This window comes from Neoarius graeffei, chromosome 2, assembly GCF_027579695.1.
Source record: "Neoarius graeffei isolate fNeoGra1 chromosome 2, fNeoGra1.pri, whole genome shotgun sequence".
Classification (NCBI taxonomy): domain Eukaryota; kingdom Metazoa; phylum Chordata; class Actinopteri; order Siluriformes; family Ariidae; genus Neoarius; species Neoarius graeffei.
This window is the reverse complement of record NC_083570.1, coordinates 51,835,536-51,851,526: the sequence shown is the minus strand read 5'-3', so window position 1 is coordinate 51,851,526 and position 15,991 is coordinate 51,835,536. Positions and strand designations below refer to the sequence as shown.

Below are 15,991 nucleotides of genomic sequence, written 5' to 3'. Positions count from 1 at the left end.
ATGATACATTTCTATGAAACACATACAAATCTAAATGGTCAGTTTGTGTGCTGTGCATGTACGTAGAAACACACAAAGCTCATAGCTTTCCTTCTTATATGACCGCTTGAGGGAGAACTGAACAAAAAGGGTGGAGAAATGGAAATGCTGCTGATTACATATTCCATTCAATGTACTGAATTAGCAGCAGCCCAACCCTGCTTAAACAACATACAGTACTGTGCAAAAGCCTTAGGCACCCTAAATTAAAAAAAAAAAAAAAATACAATTCTTCATTTAATTTAATGATGTCTGCATTATTGAGTAAGTAAAATATTTTAGATTTCCAAACATTACTTTTACAACAACAACAACAACAACAACAACAACAACAACAGAAAGATGTTTATGTGTCTGTAAAGAAAGTGACATATTACACAATAGACCATAGTTTTTTTCTGTCTGGAAAAACATAATGAAGGCTGTTAGATTTTACCTGCAGAAACAGAAGCAAGTCTCCAGCAGAACTGTGGCAGATTCTCCAAGATGCTCAGTGAAACTTAACAGCCAAATTCTTTATTTAACTGCACAAAATGTACCTGGAACTGTTGATGCATTTTTGAAAACAAAGTGTTGTCATACCAGACACTGGCTTTATTTATTACTGTTTACTTGTCTTTATAATAGATTTTATAGGTTTTATGTAGAAATGTTTAATTTCATGATTACATTTGCCAACTTTGTTCGAGTATGTTTTCACCTCTGTTTGTTTGTTTGTCTGTTCCCAATGTAGCTCAAAAAGTAGTGGACAGATTTTGATGAAATTTTGAGGAAAGGTGGGCCATGGGCCAAGGAACAATTGATTAGATTTAGATGTTAATCCAGATATGCTTGCATATCCAGGATTTTTTTGACTTTTCCCACTGTAGCTCAAAAACTAGTGAACAGCTTTTGATCAGAGCTTGATGGAAGGTGGGCCATGTGCCAAGGAACAATCGATTAGATTTTGATGCAAATTCGGATCTGTATGCAGATCCAGGATTTTTCTGCCTGTTCCCAACGTAGCTCAAAAAGTAGTGAACGGATTTTGATTAAATTTGGCGTACAGCTTTAGTATTATCCTAGACTCAAGTGATTTGATTTTGATGTTGATAATATGTGGCTTGGTAAATTGTATGCACTCCACCAAGTGCCCTTCTAGTTTTCAATGGGATCTTTGCTTTATAGCATTTCTTTACATGTGCCTAAGAATTTGACAGAGTACTATACAGTATGCCACAAACCATTTACAGTACTTACTCTGCGAACTTTAATTTAAGAATTAATTTATCAACACATTATCTTAGTCTTGAGCATTTTGACAGGTCTGTGGTTGACTATTTGTGCCACATCACAGCAACTTTTAACTTGCAAATTCATTTCACGTCAAGTTTATTTAAGAATAGGGATCCCAGTCACAGTTTGTATGTAGCGCCAGCATTAGGAAACTGAGCATTAATGAGTGCTTTTTGTGGTCTCACAGTGATGTTTTATACTATGTCTCCTCACATACCTACATCTGGTCCTGAATCCATTACAGGTAAATTGTAGAGATGTGCACATAAATAAAAGGTCTATGCAGGTCCTTGGACTTGCTTGCAGCTGACTTGCCTGCTAATTAACCCACCTGCACATGGTGTTGCATTAATTCATGGGATACTGACATCTGACTGTGGTATATCATGCTATATTAGGGGTGTAACAATATGGTGTTTTGTATCATATTTAACAGTTATTCTACAAAATCGAGTCATACATGAGCTGATCACTGACGAGGAGCATAGTGTTGAGCTGGCTATAAGCCATGTACAACAATATTGAGTGTAATAACTGTTTTATTCTATCCACCTTCACTGGATTTTGTGAAACAGAGCATTTTTATTTTTTGCAAATTTGATAAATAAAATGCAATAATAATCTCATCTCATCTCATTATCTCTAGCCGCTTTATCCTTCTACAGGGTCGCAGGCAAGCTGGAGCCTATCCCAGCTGACTACGGGCGAAGGGCGGGGTACACCCTGGACAAGTCGCCAGGTCATCACAGGGCTGACACATAGACACAGACAACCATTCACACTCACATTCACACCCACGGTCAATTTAGAGTCACCAGTTAACCTAACCTGCATGTCTTTGGACTGTGGGGGAAACCGGAGCACCCAGAGGAAACCCACGCGGACACGGGGAGAACATGCAAACTCCACACAGAAAGGCCCTCGCCGGCCCCGGGGCTCGAACCCAGGACCTTCTTGCTGTGAGGCGACAGCGCTAACCACTACACCACCGTGCCGCCACAATAATAATAATAATTCTTGAAAAATAAAAATATGTTCTTACCATAAAATACTTTTATTCCATATTTTGTTGCTGTTTTTGTATTTTTTGGGGTTTTGTTTTCAAGCAGAGTTTTTATTTCGTCCTCGGTTGGTTCAGCAACATGTACCTCCATTTTGTTTTTCTCTATTCACGGTATATGAGTACTCCTAGTAGTGGAGTAGCCAATCAGAGCGCACGATTGCTCATATCCAGTGAATGTGGATAGAATAACATTCGATATGAGGCTTTAGTATTATCTTAGGCTTAAGTGATTTGATTTTGATGTTGATAATATGTGGCTTGGTGGAGGTGTCCACGCCACCAAGTGCCCTTCTAGTTTTCAATGGGATCTTTGCTTTATAGCATTTCTTTACATGTGCCTAAGAATTTGGCAGAGTACTATACAGTATCTGTGAAGAAACTCAGTCGTCCAGGTACCGTACATAGTAATCTGTGGTTGGTTGAAGAGAGCAACTGGACTTGCTTGACGATTCGTCAAGATAATCGTCAAGCAAGTCCAGTTGCTCTCTTCAACCAACCACAGATTACTATGTACCTGGACGACTGAGTTTCTTCACAGATATGTTTCTACGCACTTTGGGATGAGATCCCTTCGACTGGTGTGGGAGTATGAGAGGACTTCCAGAAAACTGGCAGACATCTTAGCCAGAGAGGATCATTCATTTTTGTCAACCTGGAACGACCATCACTGAACAGAGGTGGGTGTCATCGGCCACCTACAATGCAGCCATCAGCATTCTGATTCGGATTCTATGATGATCCATGAGAGAATAAATACTGGATACTCCCTAGTAGTCAGACAGAACTGAGGATGCCTTTCGGAGGAGAGGCGAAACGTTTTCAAGAATCGTCAAGCAAGTCCAGTTGCTCTTTTCAACCAACCACAGAGTACTATACAGTATGCCACAAACCATTTACAGTACTTACTCTGCGAACTTTAATTTAAGAATTAATTTATCAACACATTATCTTAGTCTTGAGCATTTTGACAGGTCTGTGGTTGACTATTTGTGCCACATCACAGCAACTTTTAACTTGCAAATTCATTTCATGTCGAGGTTATTTAAGAATAGGGATCCCAGTCACAGTTTGTATGTAGCACCAGCATTAGGAAACTGAGGCTCTCTATCTGATATCTGCCTATTAAATAATACATTCAACAGATTGTATAATAAAGTATATTAAAGCTATTCATCATAAAATATTGATTCGATTAAATGCTTCTTCTAAACATGCTTTTTTCCTGAGCTATGCAACCATATTAGTGTATTAGCTTGTGAAAACAGCAATGGCTTCTGTTAGCAAGCATGAGCTTGACATTTTCTAAATATTTAAGGTCTAGTGTATGGGAGCACTTTGGTTTACTAATAAGTTATGACTGACAATTGAAGAAGACCAACAAAACCAGGCTACATTTTTCCAATCATTGTTTACTGTCAATGAACTTGTGTTCTTTTTAGCTTCTGATTCATATTCCTAGTTGACAGGAGTGGAATCAGATGTGGTCTTCTACTGTTGTAACCCATCTACCTCAAGGTTGGAATATTGTGTATATTTTGTGGCATATTTTGTGATAAATTTCCCCTCACCATTGTTATAAATAGTGGATAATTGAGTTACTGTAGATTTCCTGTAAGTTTGAAACAGTTTGGTTATTCTCCTCTGACCTCCCTTATCAAGCCTGTAGAACTGCTGCTCACTGGGTGTTTTTTGTTTTTTTGCACCATTCTGTGTGAACATAGTTGTGTGTGAAAATCCTAGAAGAACAGCACTTTCTGAATACTCAAACCAGCCCAACCATGCCATGGACAAAGTTGCTGAGATCTTATTTTTCCCATCCTGATGTTACCTGGAGCCCTTGGCCTGTGTCTGTATGATGTTATGCATGGTGATTCTGTCACATGCAGCCATATTTAAAACCAGCCCCAATCAGGCCGTATCAGTTCTTGGCACAAATATAAAAAGCAACACTAGTAGCTGTCTGTCTCTAGGAGAGGTTTCTTTGTCACCAATGCCTGAAGCAGACACACAGAGGCATTTCAGCAACTCGTCCTCCTCAATGTTGAGAGTGCAGCCTGCCATTTCCTCTAGTTTATTTTGAGCTCTCATACATTCTCGATGACGACATGACTCTGGCCATGAATACAGGAGTCACTGTGTGCACTGGCTCCCACCACACTCTATCTAGGGATCCTTTACACCCCTGTTTCCTCTCAACGGCCTGTGAGTCAGTGTTTTTTTATTTTCTGCTTCAACTATATTTATCCACAGCACTTTATGAGATAATATATGAGGTGTCAGAAGCCCATCCCTTTCCATAGCTCCTGTCTGTCTCTGGGGAACAACTATGTGAAAAGATATTTGCAAACCTCCCAATACACCTCATACTTCAATGCAGATTTGTTCTAGAACAGGTACTGATAGTATTATGCTAACAGCTGTCCATTGCTGTCAGCGGAAAGCAATGCAATTGCCCTTCAAAACAGTTCAGTCTTTAGTCATGTGACAGTGGTTTTAGATTACCATTTAGACTAGGCTGAGAAGCATATCTAACTGGAATTTTATGCTGCAATTTTGTGTGAGAGAGATATGAGAACATTTTTTAAACATGAGGTAACCTTTTACAGTACAGATATCATGTGCGCAAGTATCCAGAACTGCAGTGTACAGTTGATGTTGCTGTTTGATCAGAGTTGGCCCACTTATTTACCTTATTTCTGAAGGTAATCTGAGATTCAATATGTTGTCAAATAAAACAGGTCCATAACCACTGTCTAAATAATTTTTGAGCAACTTGCATAACTATGCCTCAGGCTGTTCCATGTGTTGATGATGTTGCTGTGCAACAAATCCTCGCGAGAATAAGAATGCCAAGAGATGACCCAGTTTCCTTATTAGTAGTGAGGGAAATAATTTACCTTTATATGATGTACTGTTATCCTCACAGCCATCTCCTGATGTTGAATGAATGTTGGTTCACTTGATGGGATTCTACCTGCAGTGGCAACTGTGCTACTTACCATCACCAATAAAATACCTTCCTAATCTTGTTACAATTGCAGTTAGATGGAAACAAAGCCATAGCACAGCTGGGTTTTTTAAAAATTTAATTATCCAGCAAAGCCCAAACAGCCATCAGTGGTGCATTCTGGTTATACATCATTAACATTTATCTTCACAATTAGAGGATAGCGTCATCATTGTTGCATTTCAAAGGAATGGGCTATCAATAAGCATGGCATTTATCAGCTTATCATTCTACACTTAGCTTTCCTTCCTGATAGAGAAACACTCTCAAATATGTTGCAGTACTATATTAAGGCTCTCCCAGAGAAACAACCAAATCACCCTTAAGGATGACTTTCTGGATATAGATATGGTGTGGCATAAACAGCCTTACCCAAAATGGATGCTGAGCTCGCTGTCACAACAGATCAGATTACATTTAAGTCAAAATTTCCAAATAAGCCAGTGGACCCTCTCTATACAGTTTTAAGATAAATGTAGTTGTGGCTGATCCTTTGCTCGTGTTACACATAAAATGATTGAAGTGTGATAATGTAGAACCCTTAAGGGTTCTTTGATTTCAGAGTGTAGTGTGTAGACTCTCCCTGACCATCAGATCAAAATACTTATAAAAATAAATATCAGATCAAAAGACTTTCAAAAAGGTCTCATGACTGAAATCCAGTCAAGTCGTACCTATCAAAATTCTGTGAATTTTTCCATGAGATTGGATTGGTACATCTGATGAATACAACTGTTATTACCTTGTTTGCAGTTGTGATGAAAACCGGGTCTGTGTTAAGCTCTAAAATGTGAGCTGACAAATGTATTTAACTATAGTTAAAACAGAGTCTCTGAGTGCCACACCCAGCATCCTCTCCCCTCCTCTCTCTCTGTCTGTGGCTGATGCTTCATGCTTCCTCATATCATTCTTTTAGCAACAGAGCTCTAGACATGCTAGGTTTCAGACACCTGGTTCTGTATTATTTCCAATTCAGTAAGGAATCCTTTTCTTTCTACTCTCTCACTGTTTTAAGTTTTGCATTATCTCAGAAAGAAAATTCGATGCACGTCTATTTTGAATGACAGCCATTAAAATAAATGCTGTCGGAGAAACATAACAGTTTAACCGCAGTGCTCTTTGGGGTTGATTTTGTGATAGGATAAATTGCTGTTATTTGCCTTGATGCAGAAAAACTTCTAAAAGTCTTTGAAAAATAAACTTTTAGGTTGGGTCCCAGCTTCAGCTAATGGATGAAAATACCATGGATTCTATGAATAAATGGTTCAGACATAAGGGTGTGCCATGTGAATAATGCATTGCAATGCAAAAAATGTAACAATGTGTATTGTGGAAATCAGCATTCTAGTAACTATGCATTTTATGCAATTGCACTGTTTGAACACCAGAGGGCTTGGTCTGCACAACCCATCCATCCATCCATTATCTGTAGCCGCTTGTCCTGTCCGACAAGGTCGCAGGCAAGCTGGAGCCTATCCCAGCTAACTATGGGGAAGAGGTGGGGTACACCCAAGACAAGTCACCAGGTTACTGCAGGGCTAACACATAGAGACAATTCTACTCACATTCATACCTACGATCAATTTAGAGCCACCAATTAGCCTAACCTACATGTCTTTGGACTGCGGGGAAAACCAGAGCACCCAGAGGAAACCCATGCAGACACGGGGAGAACATGCAAACTCCACACAGAAAGGCCCTCGTCAGCCACTGGACCTTCTTGCTGTGAGGTGACAGTGCTAACCACTACACCACTGTGCCGCCTGGTCTGCACAACTTTTAGAGTTAAAATACATCGAGAGCACACTGCCCACATGATTGCATTCTTTCATGGATACCCTGCACCATGACAAAGAATCATGCATTTGTGAAGTGACAAATAGCTCTGGATCACAATGACTGATATACATTATTCACTCCATAGTTACACCACTGCAATCTCCAGTGCCTGAGAAAGAGGCCGGCAGATCGGGCATTTTAGCTGACTTTGGCGCTCTATTTCTGGTTAAAATAATGCCTTAGGTGCTGCTACAGACCACATTATGTATCAATCCATGTTTAAATTTTTCTCAGGTCAGAGACTTTTTCAATTAATGTTTATTCAATCAACTTTTAAGAGAATCTCTTAAGTAATTAATTGATTGATTATTCAGTTTTATATAAACAAACTGTTATGTTGTTTTGCATTGTTATGATTGTTTATGGGGTGGCATGGTGGTGTAGTGGTTAGCGCTGTTGCCTCGCAGCAAGAAGGTCCGGGTTCGAGCCCCATGGCCGACGAGGGCCTTTCTGTGCGGAGTTTGCATGTTCTCCCCGTGTCCGCGTGGGTTTCCTCTGGGTGCTCCGGTTTCCCCCACAGTCCAAAGACATGCAGGTTAGGTTAACTGGTGACTCTAAATTGAGCGTAGGTGTGAGTGTGAATGGTTGTCTGTGTCTATGTGTTAGCCCTGCGATGACCTGGCGACTTGTCCAGGGTGTACCCCGCCTTTCGCCCGTAGTCAGCTGGGATAGGCTCCAGCTTGCCTGCAACCCTGTAGAACAGGATAAAGCGGCTAGAGGTAATGAGATGAGATGATTGTTTATGGGGTGGCACGGTGGTGTAGTGGTTAGCGCTGTCGCCTCACAGCAAGAAGGTTCGAGCCCCTTGTGTCAGCCCTGTTAACTGGACAAGTCGCCAGGTCATCACAGGGCTAACACATAGGCACAGTCCAAAGACATGCAGGTTAGGTTAACTGGTGACTCTAAATTGAGCGTAGGTGTGAGTGTGAATGGTTGTCTGTGTCTATGTGTCAGCCCTGTGATGACCTGGCGACTTGTCCAGGGTGTACCCCGCCTTTCGCCCGTAGTCAGCTGGGATAGGCTCCAGCTTGCCTGCGACCCTGTAGAACAGGATAAAGTGGCTAGAGATAATGAGATGAGATGAGATGAGATATTTATTTACCTAATATTCAATCCAATTAATTAGTTATTAATTAATTTAAGTACATTTATCACTCAGACTGTATGTCAAACAATGTACTTGGACTGAATCTTTAAAAAACAAACAAACAAACAAACAAACAAACAAACAAACAAACAAACAAACAAACAAACAAACAACAAAAAAACCCCAGCAAATCAGTAAATTGGTAAAAAGTGAAACTTTTGAATTCCACCATACACACAGAACAGAACATTCTTTTGTTCCTTTGACTCTGTCAGTTCTATGAGGGGACAATTTGCTCACAAACCACACCTATATGTAAAACCCAACATGATGGTGAATCAGAAAATACAGCAAATAGCACCACTGTGCTGTTCTCCACAGCAACTGGCTGAAGTGTGTCTGACTCAGAAGGGTGAGTAATATGCACAGTCATGAAGCACAACTCATAAAGGTTAATCTGTAACCAATATTCACTGACACCACAGTGAGGTGTCAGTCCACTTCATCATACTGTAATACTGCATTGATTTTCAATGTATCACTTGAAAAATAATGGCTAGATATTTTTTAAACCTTCATATGTATGGATTATTTGATAACTTTGACCTAAATGCAATCTGATCTGTTGTGACATTAAGCTTACTATCCACTTTGGGAAAGGCTGTTTATGCCACACTGCATCTCTATCTAGAAAGTCGCCACAAGCATCGGGTACAATCTGCAATCTGAAATGCCTGTAAATTGGACAGAAGGCTACATCTTCCATATATGTATGAGCAATATGAGGGAGCCTGTGGTACAGTTTATGACTGACAAAGATAAATGGATATGTAAATATTTACTCTTAATGTCTTGTGTGTGTGTGTGTGTGTGTGCGCGCACATTAACAAGCTAGACTAATCTAGTCAAGTTACAATTGTTCAATTACCAATTATTATGTAATAACATCCTAATTTTTGCAGATATTTTGTTTACTGGCTTTCAGAGAGTTATCCTAACACTTTTACCCGGCCAAGTACCCAATCTATCTCTGTCTCTGTCTCTTTCTCCACCACTGTCTCTTTCTCCCCTCACACACTCCTTGTATAGCCTCAAAAACTTGTCTGCAGAAATGTTGTTTGTGTCGAGTGTTTCTGCAGTGACAAAGCAAAGGAATAACTGAGAGGAGACTGAAGAGCTGGGCTTTGCACAGAGTTACATAACATTTCACTGGTATATAAAATAATATAAAACTGCTTATTTGAACAGAACTTCACTTCAGGTTGTGTGTCAGATGATTTACAGTCTATGATCATGAATATAACTTGAGATATAAATGCATATGCTTTTTTAAGATCAAATGTGAGCACTTGCTCAGGACATATAAACGTTCTAACAAGTCAGACAGCAATTTAGTGCACACACACACACACACACACACACACACACACACACACACACACACACACACCTGCTAGTGCATTTCAGACGATTAGATTATCCTAAAAAAGTTCAATATTTTTCATCAGTTATTTAAGAAAGTGTAAATTTAATATAGTCTAGACCCATTACATGTAAACTAAAATGCTTCAAGCATTTTTCTATTTTAATTTTTCATAATTATGTAAAAAAGCCCACACCACAAAATATTAGAGTATTTCATTTCAAGTTTGAATAAAACAGTATAAATAACGCATATCTCTCAGTCTAGTTCAGTACACACAACCACAATCATGGGGAAGACTGCTGACTTGACAGTTGTCCCGAAGACGATCATTGCCACCCTCCACAAGGGAAAGCCACAGAAGGTCATTGCTGAAAAGGGTGGCTGGAAAAGGTGCACAAGGAACAGGGATGACCGCAGCCTTGAGAGGATTGTCGAAGTCCAAAGTCAACAAAGCTATCTACCAGGAGATTTTAGAGCACTTCATGCTTCCATCTGCTGACAAGCTTTATAGAGATGTGGATTTTCTTTTCCAGCAGGACTTAGTACCTGCCCACAGTGCCAATATTACGACCAAATAGATTGCTGACCATGATATTACTGTGCTTAATTGGCCAGCCAACTTGCCTGAGCTGAGCCCTATAGAGTATGGGGTACTGTCAAGAGGAAGATGACAAACACCCAACCCAAAAATACAGAGGAGCTGAAGGCTGCTATCAAAGCAACCTGGACTTCAGTAACACCTCAGCAGTGCCACACGCTGATTGTGTCCATACCACGCTGCATTGATGGAGTAATTTGTGGTAAACAAGCCACAACCAAATATTGCATGTATAAATGAACATACTTTTCAGAAGTTGGACATTTATGTATTGTAAGTCCTTTTTTGATTGATCATAGGAAATATTCTAATAATTTGAGATACTGGATTTCTGATTTTCATGAGCTATAAGCCATAATCATTAAAATTAAAACAAAAAAAGGCTTGAAATATTTCACTTTACATGTAATGAATATAGAATGTATGAAAGTTTACCTTTTTGATTGAAATTACGAAAAAATGAACTTTCTAATGATATTCTAATTTTTTGAGATGCACTTTACAGTGGTGCTTGAAAGTTTGTGAACCCTTTCGAATTTTCTATATTTCTGCATAAATATGACCTAAAACATCATCATATTTTCACACAGGTCCTAAAAGTAGACCAAGAGAACCCAGTTACAAAAATGAGACAAAAATATTATACTTGGTCATTTATTTATTAAAGAAAATTATCCAACATTACATATCTGTGAGTGGCAAAAGTATGTGAACCTTTGCCTTCAGTATCTGGTGTGACCCCCTTGTGCAGCAAGAACTGCAGCTAAACGTTTCAACTAAACTGTTGATCAGTCCTGCACACCGGCTTGGAGGAATTTTAGCCCATTCCTCCGTACAGAACAGCTTCAACTCTGGGATGTTGGTGGGTTTCCTCACATGAACTGCTCGCTTCAGGTCCTTCCACAACATTTCAATTGGATTAAGGTCAGGACTTTGACTTAGCCATTCCAAAATATTATGGTAACTTTATTCTTCTTTAACTATTCTTTGGTAGAACGACTTGTGTGCTTAGGGTCGTTGTTTTGCTGCATGACCCGCCTTCTCCTGAGATTCAGTTCATGGACAGATGTCCTGACATTTTCCTTTAGAATTCGCTGGTATAATTCAGAATTCATTGTTCCATCAATGATGACAAGCCGTCCTGGCCCAGATGCAGCAAAACAGGCCCAAACCATGATACTACCACCACCATGTTTCACAGATGGGATAAGGTTCTTATGCTGGAATGCAGTGTTTTCCTTTCTTCAAACAACGCTTCTCATTTAAACCAAAAAGTTCTATTTTGGTCTCATCTGTCCACAAAACATTTTTCCAATAGCCTTCTGGCTTCTCCACATGATCTTTAGCAAACTGCAGACGAGCAGCAATGTTCTTTTTGGAGAGCAGTGGCTTTCTCCTTGCAACCCTGCCATGCACACCATTGTTGTTCAGTGTTGTCCTGATGGTGGACTCATAAACATTAACATTAGCCAATGTGAGAGAGGCCTTCAGTTGCTTTGAAGTTACCTTGGGGTCCTTTGTGACCTCGCTGACTATTACACACCTTGCTCTTGGAGTGATCTTTATTGGTCGACCACTCCTGGGGAGGGTAACAATGGTCTTGAATTTCCTCCATTTGTACACAATCTGTCTGACTGTGGATTGGTGGAGTCCAAACTCTTTCGAGATGGTTTTGTAACCTTTTCCAGCCTGATGAGCATCAGCAACTCTTTTTCTGAGATCCTCAGAAATCTCCTTTGTTCGTGCCATGATACACTTCCACAAACATATGTTGTGAAGTTCAGACTTTGATAGATCCCTGTTCTTTAAATAAAACAGGGTGCCCACTCACACCTGATTGTCATCCCATTGGTTGAAAACACTTGACTCAAATTTCACCTTCAAATTAACTGCTAATCCTAGAGGTTCACATACTTTTGCCACTCACAGATATTTAATATTGGATCATTTTTCTCAATAAATAAATGTCCAAGTATAATATTTTTGTCTCATTTGTTTAACTGGGTTCTCTTTATCTACTTTTATGACTTGTGTGAAAAGCTGATGATGTTTTAGGCCATTTTTATTTCAGAAACATTGAAAATTCTAAAGGGTTCACAAACTTTCAAGCACCACTGTATATATGGGATCCAAGTACTGTGTTCAATGGCCACACCCATGCTGTCTTGGTTTGATCTAGAGCCACACATCATGGCTGAGCTGGGACTACTGCTCTTATGGGAGCTCATTCCAATGCTTTTTAGATGGTGCTCATATAGCAATGCAGTAAGGAGATATAAACAATTTCAAGGAAGTGAGGTCATTTTGAAGCATTCCAGGTGTTTTATGAAGTGATCATTTGTTTCTTAGACAGCTCAATGTTCATGAACAGAACCACACACAGACACAATACACAGTCACTGAAGATCGCTTAACCCAAAAGATTTTAGTTGTAATAAAATTGTAATGAAAGCTGTGCAATGAAATTGAAATCAGACATTCGACACTAACCGAAGCATTCACTCTGTTACTCTACAGATTTTCTCTTAAAGCTTCTATCCACTGCCAACCTAATGATCTGAAGCCCGACTCAATAAAGTTCACTTAAATACCCAGTTTGATTTCCTTGGAATTGAAGTGTAGATTTTCAAGTCACTGTGAAGATGTAAAAACATCTGAGAGCTGTTCATGCCGGAGTGGAGTGAGTAGAGGTCTGTGTTCCTCAGGCAGCTCTCAAAGGCTCTCTTCATTCAGACTGGCCTTCTGCAAGCCACAACTCTTGGCTATGATGGAGTTCCCACCCTGAGGAACTTGCCGGATGTCTGCAGTCCCCCATACCCCCACCCTACTCACGCACCACCCTCAACCCCCATACCCAAGCCAAAGTTTAAACCCCTGGTCAATAAATAAATAAATAAATAAATGGAGAGCTATATGACACATAGTACTATGGCAGCATTGCATTTCTAACTCTTTTTTTTTTATTTCCCCTGTGCAGATGAATAAGTCTTTCACTTGGATACATGGGCAACCTCCTGCCAAGTCTGACACCTTGACTTCACCTTTAATTGTGATATTTGCACACCTCCAAGACATACGGTATAGCACACACCAGTGATGCTGACCTCACATCACTCTCATTATTTCCTTATTCCTTCAAGTCTCTAAGCATCTCCATATATATATATATATATATAAAACACTATAGCGCTAACACATATACTATATATGGACACAGACACCTACTGCTGTCTGTAGTCCATTCATACTTCACACAATTCATCTGGCAGTAAGCAGAAAAAATTAAATAAACAATACATGCAGCTGCAATCTTGTTTAAATCATAGCCAAAACAAGGAGTAAAGGTAAGTTTGTAAACAGAAAAGTGAAAAGTATGATTTCAGACAGAGCCTCAGTGTGGCTTTGATTAAAGATTATTTCTGAACTTGGACTGTCTTACCTCCACGGCTTGCCTGAGGCAGACACAGCAGGGCCAGTACAGCACATAGGACTAAATGCAGCACTCTCATGTTGCCAGTATGTTCTGCAGTCTCTTCGTCTAGTTCTCCATTCACAACTCTGTCTGCATTTAGGGACCCGGAGGTCTATGCAGGATATTCTCATGAAGGGGGCGGACCAACCAGACCTGAAAGGGACACCCTGTACTCCCCAAAATGCTCAGAGAATCCACCTCCTACCCCTTCCTTAAAAACACATCCCATGCATCCAAAGCCCAGCCCTGCAACAGCCAGAAAAAGAAACTACTTAACTTTTCCCTCTTTGTTCAGTCCTACTTATCTTTTCCTTTCTCTCTGTCTGAGAAATCAAAATATCTTTGCCAGGTCAGATTTGTGCAGACAGAAAAAACAAGCTCACTTTGTTTCAATATTCTTCCTTTTCTTATATTACAACTGGAAGCTATCAGAGAGGATTTAGTTTTATTGTCACTGTTGTTATATAGTGAAAGTTGAAAGCAGGTAGAGTTAGTGAACTTGTGTCATAAAAAAAGCAATCAACTCGTGCAACTGGTGTATCTCTACAGACCTAACTCTACTCGAGCTTGATATAAAACAATTTTCAATATGACATTATTACTAAGCAAACTCACAGCTGCCCCCCTCTCTGTGCTGCCCTCTGTCTGCTGGTTTCCTGCTTCTTCTCTCAAATTACACAACCTGGCCACACTTAAAATCTAGACACTTCCCTTTGCTAATGCTACATCTGTGCAAATGTGCTATAAATAACTTATAGCTGAATGTAGACAGCTCTCCATCCTTTCCACCGCAGTTAATGTATTTACAACTGCTTACTCATAATAACCGTGACTCACTGAACTGCCTTTTATATACTAGTTTTCCATGGGCAGCAGAATTCCTCATGACGTTCAAGAATAAATGCTGGGTTTTCAGTTCCAGGCAAACCCAGTGTGGCTTGAGACATACAGGTCAGAACTATAACAGATTCTTGATTCTCTTTACCGTTTGTTGATCCCATTTTTTTTTGTGTTGTCACACCTTCAGTCCAGATTAACCAGAGCTGTGTGTGTGTGTGTGTCCCTTAGGGTTTTTACTAATCTTTTTTTCAGTCCTCAAGGGGAAAAAAGAATCTATAACTGCTTCCAGATGCTTACAAGGGCTCATTGTAATCAATTCATTTTGACAGTGGCACTGAACTTTGTATGGCCAGTCCTGCAGACTGAAATCATTGTAGATTCCATATGGCCATTTTTTTTTTAATGAAAAAGGGTAATGTTACACACACATATCCAATGAGAACACAAGTAAAGGGAATGTGACTGAATTAAATTTGCTTACAATGTGTTTCAGAGATTTAGCAAGACCAAAATCTCAATAATAATGGATGGAAAAAATGCACTCATCCAAGAAATATCATCGAAAAAAGATAGAAACAAAATATATGCTGCTAGAAATGTACCTCTCAAAAACCTGTAAACAGTGTTGAATTGTAATGATTAAAAATACTCCTAAAGGCTGTCAATCATTTTGTCTCATATGTATTTGAAAACATTATTATTTAAACAACTACTAATTTGCATTGCCTCAAATATACACTATTTGGCCAAAAATATGTGGACACCTATACACTGTAAACCCGAATAAGTTGAGTTTACTTAAAAAAATTGAGGAAAGTGGTTGCCTTAAAAAAAATAAGTAATTATTAATGATTGAATTGAGTACCTTAAACTTACCAGAAGATTGTAAGTTTAAGGTACTCAATTCAATCATTAATAATTACTTATTTTTTTTAAGGCAACCACTTTCCTCAATTTTTTTAAGTAAACTCAACTTATTCGGGTTTACAGTGTAAACATCACACTTATATGTGCTTGTTGAACATCCCATTCCAGATTTATTACACCTTTGCTGTTATAACAACCTCCACTCTTCTGGGAAGGCTTTCCACTCAATTTTGGAGTGTGACTCTGGAGATTTGCGTTCATTCAACTACAAGATAATTAGTGAGGTCAGGAACTAATGCTGGGTGAGGGGACCTGGGGTGCAGTTGGTGTTTGAGTTCATCCCATATGTATTCAGTGGTGTTGAGGTCAGTGCTCTATGCAGGACACTTGCGTTCTTCCACTCCAACCTTGAGAAACCATGTCTTCATGGAGCTGGCATTGTGCACAGGGGCATTGTCATGCTAGAACAGGTTTGGGT

General features: G+C 39.5%; 1 protein-coding gene across 1 annotated transcript in view; it reads right to left on the bottom strand.

The window, feature by feature from the left end:
- cspg4 (chondroitin sulfate proteoglycan 4) overlaps positions 1 to 13,877 on the bottom strand; it is an 84,642-nt gene extending 70,765 nt beyond the window's left edge. The window contains exon 1 of the mRNA XM_060914376.1: positions 13,774 to 13,877. Coding sequence (XP_060770359.1) covers positions 13,774 to 13,843 — 70 coding nt within the window. The 5' untranslated portion in view covers positions 13,844 to 13,877. The remainder of the gene's footprint in view (positions 1 to 13,773) is intronic.
- Positions 13,878 to 15,991: the final 2,114 nt, after the last annotated feature.